This window comes from Enoplosus armatus, chromosome 4, assembly GCF_043641665.1.
Source record: "Enoplosus armatus isolate fEnoArm2 chromosome 4, fEnoArm2.hap1, whole genome shotgun sequence".
In the NCBI taxonomy this organism is placed as follows: Eukaryota; Metazoa; Chordata; class Actinopteri; order Centrarchiformes; family Enoplosidae; genus Enoplosus; species Enoplosus armatus.
The window spans coordinates 2617670-2628448 of record NC_092183.1 but is presented as its reverse complement, the minus strand read 5'-3'; the positions used below and the strand labels follow the sequence as shown (position 1 = coordinate 2628448).

The following is a 10779-nucleotide window of genomic DNA, read 5'->3' as shown; positions in this document are numbered from 1 at the left end:
GTGGTAGTACAAACACAATACTATGAAGTACTGTGCCGGTACTGTTCTTCCTGGGATCATGTTACTGTACTCTTGTGGAAATATTTGTTTGTATGTGTGATCTACAGCAGTGATGACGTCACACACGACTGGCCGGTGTCGACGTTCACTTTAGGTCCAAATGATGTCAATAACCAACTTATGAAGTGGACTAACTGGGAGTTTAAATGTGACTGACTTCATCTCGTGTCCAAACTCACACTTGGCTGTTAAATGTTAGTCGTAGAGGTTCTCTAGTAGTCGTCCAGAAGTAACTGTGCTACAGTCTGTAGCAGATGTGGAAAAAGTGTTTGCACTTGTCCTTAACATGCCTTATGACTTAACTGCAGAGTGAAAGAAACCACGACACACCTCCTGAATTACACTTGAGTTGTGTATGTTACAGTAGCTCATTGAGCTGCACCGTTTCACACCACGTTGAACATGCAGGTTGGTAAACACGTCGAGCCACAGCTCAGCTGGATTTTCACCCGTCTTTGATCATTTTTAGTCGAAAGCTGTTCTGCTCCAATGGTTTCTGACCGTCCCAGCAGAAGCTCATCTCGTTCATCACGTGGAAAAACATGACGTCTCCTCTGACGTACGGCTGCACAGGTAAATCCTAATAAACACGACATCTTGAATCTGGTGCAGTGACAATTGTTTGTTTAGAAAGGCATCCGCCCGAGTTCAGTGAATATTTTCCATTTAAAGGAACAATTTCAACACTTTCTTGCTGAGTTAGATGAGAAGTGGCCGCTCACGTCTGTACGGTAAATTTAGAGCTCCAGCCAGCAGCGTAACGACTGGAAACAGCTGGCCTGGCTCTGTCCAAAGGTAACGAAATCCGCCTGCCACCTTTAAAGCTCCCTAATTAACACGTTATAGCTGGTTTCTTTAATATGTACGTACACCAGTAACGTGTACAAATATACAAGTTGTGGTTTTAAGGGGGATATTTGCTGGACTATTTCTTGGTCAGGACCAGTAACTTCCTGGAGTCGGTGCTGGTTGGCAACTTCACTGGGACGCCAAAACTCCAGGAAGTTACTGCTCCCGCCATCAGACAGTCCAGCACATAAACCCCCCCCCCCCCCCCCCCCCCCCCCTTTAACTTAACAATAACTTTGTTATTACTCGTTTGTTTAATCCAGTCTAATGAGTGAGCTCTGCAGGTGCTGATGGGCAGATTGTGTTACCTTTGGACAGAGCCAGGCCAGCTGTTTCCCCCCTGCTTTCAGTCTTTATGCACCCTGAAGCATCATATTCTACTGTGAAAGTCTAATCTAATTGTCAGTGATGACTCAAACTCGAAGGATGTCAAAAACAGTGTTATTGTATTTATTTTATGGTTGGTTTTTTTTGCAATGTCAACTCCAAAAAGCAATTACATGTGCTTTTTTGTTACAAAATGCTCTGATAGATCTGTTCTCTTCATAGAAAATAGTGTGTGCATGGCAGCATGTCGGAGGTTTTTCCCCCACAGGCGCTCTGAGAGACTCGAGGTCGCTCTGTACAGCACGAGCTTCCAAACACAAACACAACAGCATCGTATGAGATGGTCAGAGAGTCCTAGACTTTTTCTTTTTTGTCATGTTTTACGGAGGCTGGACAACAGTGGCATGAACTGGGTGGGCAACGTCACATGCATGCACTTGAACGTTACATGCAAGCAGCCTTCACACAAGCTACTCGCACAGGACGAGTAGTTAGAGCAACACAGTCTGCCGCTGATGTCCAGACTTGATCACCAGGTCAGTAATTGTTCTTCCAGCTACAGAAGGAACCGCAGCCTCTCCAAAACCCTGGATGTCGCTTCCTTTTATTCCTATGTTGTCCATTTGATGATGATGATGTCAAAGATCGATCACTCTGGATCTTAATAATAAACTGATTTGTTACTTGGCAAAAATAAAGGTCTTATTCTTTGTCCTCTCAGTCTCTGGCTCACACTCAGGACTTTGGTTTGTAATGAGAAAATCATTTGAGCCAAAGAGCTGAACGTCCTTTAGGCTCAAACACTAAAATTAGATGTTCAGAGTCTCATTTCAAAAAGCTGCTTGGCAACTTCTGATCACAAAAGGCCAAAATGTAGCTTTGCCAAAGAAAGCCAGTAAACTAACGCAACTTTTCACCAACAACTGAAAACCTTCTGTGGCTTCTCCCTCGAGGAAAGAGTCGCCTCGGGGCTAAGGCGTGATCGTGGGGACAAATGCGGGCACCAAGTTCACAACCTTTAACCCAGAACAACACCCCGGTTTTTCTTTCCCTGCCCTGACTCACACCTCGGCCACCCTCCTACCATCAGTCCGTTTGGTTCGAGCAGCAGCCGTCACACAGCTCAGGAGGGGATCATGCCTTTGTTCCTCTTTCGGTCGGCCATCGAGCGGCGGTTGTGGTTTGACACGCGGCTCTTGTTGGCCTCCTTTTTGCGTCGGTCCAGGAATGTGTCCAGGTTTTGTCCTTGACCTTTGGGTTGGCCCACCACGTTACTGGGACGCTCCGGTCGGAAACTGGAAGAGAGGGATGAAGGGAAGTCAACGGAGGTTTGCATCATGTTTCCGAATTTAAAAAACACCTTGAGACATTGGAAGAATCTAATTGTTTTTCTTCTCATCATATAACGGACAGGTCGTGCCAAGTTGTGTTTTCATTTAATTTCAAAATTGCGACCAAAAAATGCATGCATACATTTTACTTATATATTATAAATTAGTATCAGCCCTGATCATACATTTGTCTCAGAGCGCTGTATAATCTGAACACACAACACTATTATATTGTTTATTCAGACGAGAGAAAAGAGAAACTCCTTGGATGGAAACAGAGTGAGAGTTCTGACTTTACCCTTTCCTTTGCTGCATGGCAGCTCTTCTAGCTTCAGCCCTCTCCCTCAGCAGAGCCGGGTCCTGCACAAACTGGTCCCTGTTTACATTGTTCTGAAAGAAAAGGGATTCACATGTGAACACACAGTTGAAAAGTCAGAGAAGAAAGGCAATGTTTGAAAAACAAACGATTCTGCACTAAAAATTAATTCAACAAATGTGTTAAATCTTCACATGTGATAAGATGACATAATAGTGGCACCTTTGTAAGATGGTCGTGACGAAGCGTGTGCTTGTAGATCTCGTAAATGTAATAAAAGTCACATCAGGGCTCTCACTTTTACCGAGAGTAGTTTGAAGTTGTGTATAAAATACATCACTTCCTGTCCGTCCGTCCGTGTAGTCTTTAACTTTTAATTTAAGTTACATGCATAAATAATCCTGTAGGAGTCAACTGCACAAATGCTGTAAAAAATAAACGTTGGATCTGCCGCTTTGGAATGATTTCAGTACCGGTAAAGTCTCTTCCTCCTCTTCATCTTCACCCTCCTCTTCCTCCTCCTCCTGTTTGTTTCCTTTTCTCAGTATCTGTGGAACAGTGAAAGGCCTGCAGGAAACGACAAAACAAATTTTAAAAAGTGCACTGGCATCCACCACAAGAACAACATGTTCCAAATTTAAATTGCATCCTGTCGAAATGAAAAAAGGTGCTTTTGAAATTCTGCTTCAGTGTCTCGACTTCATCGTGATCAAAGACGCAGACACCATGAATGCACCAGTGCGATTTACCTTCTGTTCAGTAAACTGTCTCCGTCCAGGTCATTAGCTCCCACTTGGTTCATGTCGTAGGTGTCGTCGTACTCGTCGTCGTAGTCGTCGTCGAGGCCGTAGGCGGCTGCGCTCTCACCGGGTTCAATGACGACCTCGTCCACCACCGTCTCGTAGGCCTGATAACGAGCTTTCTGCTCCCATATGTGCTGCTTGTCGTTCAGCATCTCTCGAGCGCTCTCGCCTTTCCTGCAGGAGCACGAAAACATGACCTCAGACAGTCTCGCCTGTTTTCTTTAAACACATGTACAGTTGGCAGCCACAGGAGTTTTTAAGAGCAGCATTGCAAAAAGAGGAAGTCACATCTGGACCTCCTACTTGGCTTTGACTAAACAGTTTGAGGAGGATTTTATACGCACATGAATCAGATAAAAGGCTCAGTTGTCACCAGTGTATTGGTGGTTTACATTATTATTCAAACTGTAACTAAGATAACTGCGAGGACGTAAAAGGCTTTTGAATGTTTTGATTAGAGAGCATCTGCTGGGTGCTCTTACCTCCTGCCCTTCCAGATGCAGGACATGTCCACCTGGTCTCTGCGGAAGACGTCAAACTCATCGTCATCAAACACGTTGGATCTGGCGCTCAGAACATCTGGAAGATTCTCCTTCACTGGCCTGAAAGGACAGAAGAGGAACGGGGGTCAAACACAGCTGTATCGCAACAAATTCCCACTTCATTCTTTAATATTTACCCCAAACTATCTCCACAACAAATTCTGGATTCATACAAGTCTACAAAAGTATCAACAACAATTTTGATAATCAGTTAATTGAATAGGTAATCTGTTAATCAAGCACAAATGCCAAAGATGAACAGATTTTAGCTTCTAGAATGAGAGGATATGCTGTTTTTCTCTATTATATCAATGTAAAATGACTATCTTTGAGTTTTAGACTCTTGGTCAGACAAAACAGAATGTCACATTGGCATTTTTAATCTTTTTATTAACAGTTTATGTACTAAACAATAATTAGTCAGTAGCGAAACAATGCTAACTAATAATATAATACTGTTTCTTACATTTAATTGCAAAGAAAAGCTGAATGTGATGTCAAATGAAACTGAAAATCTGACATAATATTTCTTAACTTACTGTTGGTATGAAGCCTCATTGTTGTGAATTTAGAAATGTGCATCATGATAACTTGATATTGTCACAAAAGTCAAATGAAAGATAGAAATAAGTTGAATAAAAAGAGCAGGAAATAAGAAAAGAAATAAGAGCATTATGTGTAAAGTCCTTCCCAGTGTGTGGTGTCTGTGCGTGGGGTTACCTCGGCAGGGCTCGGTCCAGTTTGTCCAGGTTGGGGGCCAGGCGGTCCTCCAGGATGTTGTTGATGACCAGCTCAGAGTTGTAGTTGTACTCCTGCAGGCAGGCCAGCAGGAAGCCTTCGCCCAAATCAGGCAGCAGGTCCTTGATACAGGACAGCAGAGACTCCAGCTCGGCCTCGCTCACCGGACACACCGCACCCTGACCACACACACACACACACACACACACACACACACACACACACACACACACACACACACACACACACACACACACACACACACACACACACACACACACACACACACACAGAAAATAATACAGTTTACTACTACTTACTTGAAGGAGAATTGGGTCGTCTCCTCATCTATTTTTTCCCCACATTTGTAGCTGTATTTTGAAATTCCCACTTTTATCATACAGCTGACATTCATGGCTATTTATTTCTGCACTGTAACGTACTGAAACTCCACTATTCCTTGTATCCTTTTATCTTTATTCATTAGGATCATTAACATTTCAGTAGATCTGCAATGATCCGTTGATTACAAGACTATTTTAATAATAGTTTTAGCTCATTTCTAAGCAAAAATTACAAAACATTTTCTTTTGTTTTCTTTTGTTTATTTTTGGTTATTTTCTCAAATGTGAGGAATTGACGTTCGTCTTTGTCGTTCATGATAGTAAACACAATATTTTTGGTTGTTGAACTGTTAGTTGAACTGTTAGAGAGTGATGATGAATATAGGACACCGCGTCATAAGCACTTACTAAATTAGCTGTAATAATAACAGAGCTCACATTGTTTCCTTTTCGAGGAACATCCAACATGGCCTCTGCTCCCCTCGGGCTCTCTTCTCCTTCTGGTTCTCGGTCCTCCTGATGTTTAAAGCCAGCTGATGAGGCCGCGGCAGCAGCACCACCCGCTGCTCCCTGATAGGCCGGCATCACTGAGGGGACTTTGTGCTGAATCTGGCTCTGTGGTTTCCGTCGGCCCACACTGTCCCAGGCACTTTCCACCCCCTGGAGCAGGTAGGACGTCCGGGTCTCATCGCTGAGGGAAGCAGGCGGTTCAGGAAATGAAACAACTAACAGCAACTGACACTTAAGTCTGGCCTTGAGACCATTCTTTCATGTTGGGCTGCAACTAATGACTGATAACGTTTTATTTCCTGGATCCATCGATTAATCATTTGGTGTTTAAAACATCAGAACGTTTCAAAAAACTGGAGACATCAAAAGTTTTGCCTTTTACTTGAAAAACTACTTAAAATATGAATTTATTATCAAAATAGTTACTGATTAGTTATTCGACAAATCGTTGCAGCTCTACACACAATCTGTTACTGTTCAGCTAAATATATTGTAGTGAGTGTTTTATTTTATATTAACTGTTTAAGACATTTCCTTGTAACTTTAAGTCACAGTTTAGTTTATTCTTCAACAGATCTTTGAGTTACCGTTCAAAGTCAAAGCTGCAGATTTGTTTATAGTCTGTAAAGCTGATAAGGATACATGACGGGGAGCGCCTGTTGTAGGAGGCTGACGTCGTCTGCGATGGGGAACTGCTCATCATAGTCTGACAAGAACCTGAAAGGACAAAGAAGCAATACACTTTGTCATTGTACTGAAAGTGAGATTTAAAGGGGGCCTACTAACAAGCCCCCCAGAGCCTTGGAGGTGACCGCTGATCTTAACCAGTGATTTTACCTTTTCTCAGTTAAAAAAGATGTGAAATGTTGTAGGAGCTCCTCTGCAAATGTTAACATGTTTTCTCCCCTGCAAGGCAACAAATGAGCAGAATTAATATGCATACGTGTGATGCTAATTGCACGTCGAGAGTTTGGACGTCTCACCCCTCCAGGATCGGCTGTAGGCAGGTGTGATGCAGCAGCAGGTGAGCCGTCTCCACCATCTTACGACAGGAGTGGGACAACCTCTTCCACAAGTCCTCCTGAAGACTAACGGAGGGTTTGGGAGATGATTCATTAATGTATTCAGTAAGTGGGTCACAATCTTCGGGCGTCTTTTCAAAGTATTAAAAGCAGCAGAAACTCACCCTTTATCATCAAAGTTTCTCTTCCTCACCGCCTTCTCGAGGTCAGGCACAGCGGTCTCATAAAACGAGGTCAGTCTGCCGGGAGAGAAAACAAAATGATCATAAAAAGCTTTTGCGAAGGTGAGGCGTCACCATGAGCAGCCAGTTTACTTCGTCCGTCTACCTGCTGAGGAAGCCGTGGGAGTGGAAGCTGGAGCAGGCGGCAGGGAAGATGTCCAGGAAGGCATGGATGGTGGTGGTCGAGTCACACAGGTACAGAATAAGATCTACAAGATCCTAAAAGCAAACACATATATTATCAATGATTATCAAATGTCACCCTGACACTACGGTAGTAATAACACAGGCGAATGAATCCTTGGAGTAGAAGTAAGTACTGCTAACTGCAATTAAAAAGGTTTAAAAAATTCCTAATCAGGCTAACCTATTTTCTAAGGAAGGCCTGGTCTTTTCATTGAGGCTTAAAGCAGAAAGTCATCGTCCACATTTTATAAAGATTACACCTAAATATGTCTCATCAATCAACAGGTTTCCATGCCAGAGCAGCCTGTTAAATACTGTACGATGTTTATATTTGAGAATGGGTGAGTGTCATTGTTATGAGTTCATCAGTATCACATGCAGCGATGACCTGAGATGCGTGTGTTCGTCTGACCTGCTGGCTCATGGTCATGGCAGTGGGCTGTTTGTGTGCGTTCAGCTTCATGGGCTCCATGGCTGTGGCTCCTTCACACTGGAGACCAAACTTATCCAGGATGGTGTCAAACACCTGAAGGTGACGGAGAATAAACGGAGAGAGAATGAGAGGAGGAAAATAATCTATAATCCTACAGAAAGACATTGACAATTTACTCTAAATAGTCTATTATTTTTGTCTCTGAGGTGTCTTGAATTCATATTTGGAAAACCTAAATAAAACCAAACATGTTCTACCAGTCTTACATTTTCCACATAAATATACAGTAGTTTTTTTAATCTGATTTCACCTGTAACACAGTGGGCACCGTCTCATCCAAGTCACTGTAGTAAGACGGCTGCTGGGTAAAGATGTTCTCTAAAAAGGACATCAAGAGTGACAAACACAGGGCAAACAGATAAAAACAAGCAGTCTTCACCATACATTTGAATCTAATGGATACACTCTCCATCAAAATACCCCATGATGATTTAAATTAAACCTTAACAAACAGCTCACCTATCATCTTATGCAGCAGCTGGCTGTTGCCCTTTCCAAAGAGCACACATAGATCCAGAATTTTGGGAATGTCAAACAGGAAGTTCTCGTAGATAATTTCTCCAAACACAGCCGGGGTGAGGAAGTTCTCCTGTGGAAGAGGAGCACAAACACAACACAAAGCAACAGGTTAAACTGTATGTCAAGGCGCTGGGAGTGGCCGTGACAATACTATATTTGATGAGCTGTCAAAACAGTTTACTAATCAAACTATAACTGGTAGTTCGAGTGATTAGTGGGTCATTGTTCCTTCTCCAGAGTTCATATTTGGGAGCTGCTCCTACCTTGGACTCTTTATATGTGGCCATCCTGAGGAAGGTCAAGAAGACCGCCTTGTGGACGGAGCGCTGCATGTCGGCCACCGCCGGGGAAGAGGGCAGGGTGGCGAGGTCGAGGCCGCGAGGAGCATGATGCAGGTATGAATCTAGGCACCTCTGCAGAGACTCATCGAACACCACCTGGTGGAGGAGACAGACCAAAGCAGAGGACGGAGAGTAAGGTTACAAGCTGTGGTCACTGGGTGTATTTACATTTATTTACATTTTTCCAGCTGCCATTCAGTGAACAGAAAGGGAAACGTGGCCCAGACGGATGTTTACATGTTACCCTCACCTGACACCAGAACTTGTCGTGAGGCAGTGCGTGCAGCCACTCCAGGTCCTCTGTGATGAATTTGGCATGTTCCAAAAACTCCTCCACCTCAGCGGGAGAGCCGTCTTCTGGCGGAGGTTTGTAAGGCACAAAGCAACGCTCCTCCTTCCTGATCGGGTGCTGGTGTGGAATAGAAAGGACAGGGTGTGAGTCTAATAAACCGGCCTTTGTGAGAGCTCAGAAGTCAGGTTATTCCTGGAGCACTACAGACTGCTGTTTGAGTGTATTTCCATTTAAAATGAGTGATACGACTCACCAGTGCAGGCAGTGTGTGCTCTTTTCCCAGCGGGCCGGGCTCGGTCACCTGCTGCTCATCCAGGGGCACTCGGGCACAGGCCATGGCTCTCTCTCTCCCTCTATAGTTTGTTTCTACCAAATCATACCAACACAAAGAAATGTATTAGTCATTTCAGCGTGCTTGCTGGTGTTTAAAGATTCTATATTTACAGTTTTTTTAAGTACTGAAGTATTGTACCTGTTCAATCACACAACACAACAAGCTTTGCTAACTCTTGTTTTTAAATATAACATGTTATTAGGATGGGCAATATACTGTGAGATTATAGAAACATGCCAACCTTTCTAATTGTATTGAGCAACTATGGACAAATCAATGCTTTATGGCAATATTGAGTTTACATTAATATGTTGCATTAATGTGAGAGAGTATAATTTATTTTGTTCTCATTTGAATAGTAAACATACTACAATGTGATGTAAAAATACATACACTGTGTACAATGTGTACAAACTGACAAACAATTCATCTGGTGTAGGTACACACAGACAGACAGTGAACACTGCAAAAGGAATATCTATCTAATAATATATAAAATATGTTATTGCTAATAGCTGTTGTGTTCACCATCTGTATAAGTGATGTTGTTGGACAGTGGGAGAAAACCTTCATGAGGGTTCATGACTATGTCAACAGCAGCAGCTTCTAACGATCCCACAGTCACAGTTTTATAACAGCTGCAATTCAACATCAGCAGAGCCAATTATCAACCTTCACCTCCTGTTGTCACATAAGCAGCTAAGAAGCGTCTAAACTGCTGAGGAGAGGGGAGTTACCGTTAGCTAGCTAGCTAACAACAGCAGTTTATATGCTAGTAAAACTTCAGCTACTATCTGCCACTCTGGTTAGTTAGCCATGTTAACGTTAACTAGTTAAATCAACGTCTGTAACCACTGCCCATGAAACGTAATGCAGCTAGTAACCTGTTAACCACAAACGTTTCAGCAGCACGGCTATCACGCTATGTATTAAATTAGCTAACTTCTGACTGAAAAACGGCGGTGTCCGGTAAGATAACTTGCTAGCTATCCGCTATTTACCAAGTTCAGCAGAACTGACAGCACGTCAATGAATGGAGAGAAGCTAACGTTAATGTAACGTGGCTAACCAGCCGGTGACTTGATGCTCGTCCTCGTGTGAGTCGTATGTAATAATTGTTCAAGGAATAAGTTAATAAATCTGCTCACCTCTCAATGTGACTGTCCGTAACTCTTTTCAAGCCATCTCATCAGAGTCGTCACAGCTTTCAACAGTTTCAGTTTCCAAACGTTTTCTAATCACCTGTGCGGAGGCAGGAAGTGACATGTTTGTGTTTTGGCATGACGCATGCGCAATAAAACTATACTTGACTGCCTTTACCGCCCCCTTGTGGGCACCAGGGCGCAGCGTCGGTGTGGTCGCCATGTTTTTCACGTGTCTTGTGAGCAGGAAAATCCTTTAAGTTAAAGGAGAAGTGTAAAAAAAATACTCCTTACAGAAGTATTATCAGAAAAATGTACTTAAAGTATCAAAAGTACAAGTACTCCTTGTGCTGAATGGCTTCTTTCACAGTGGTACAATTATTATAGAATATGATCCTATTGTTTTTAT

The 10779-nt window shown here is 43.0% G+C and overlaps 1 protein-coding gene across 1 annotated transcript; it reads right to left on the bottom strand.

The window, feature by feature from the left end:
• Positions 1-1336: 1336 nt before the first annotated feature.
• On the bottom strand, positions 1337-10444 carry ascc2 (activating signal cointegrator 1 complex subunit 2). Its single transcript, XM_070904483.1, has 19 exons — positions 10377-10444; positions 9148-9260; positions 8853-9011; positions 8525-8698; positions 8202-8331; positions 7993-8060; positions 7662-7775; positions 7170-7282; positions 7007-7081; positions 6804-6908; positions 6658-6726; positions 6463-6537; positions 5749-6001; positions 4949-5145; positions 4169-4288; positions 3633-3860; positions 3357-3450; positions 2866-2957; positions 1337-2531 (listed from the first exon to the last, which is right to left on the bottom strand). Exons 2-19 carry the CDS (start codon positions 9229-9231, stop codon positions 2360-2362), a joined length of 2322 nt encoding a protein of 773 aa, XP_070760584.1. The 5' UTR covers positions 9232-9260; positions 10377-10444; the 3' UTR covers positions 1337-2359.
• Between the last annotated feature and the right edge of the window lie 335 nt (positions 10445-10779).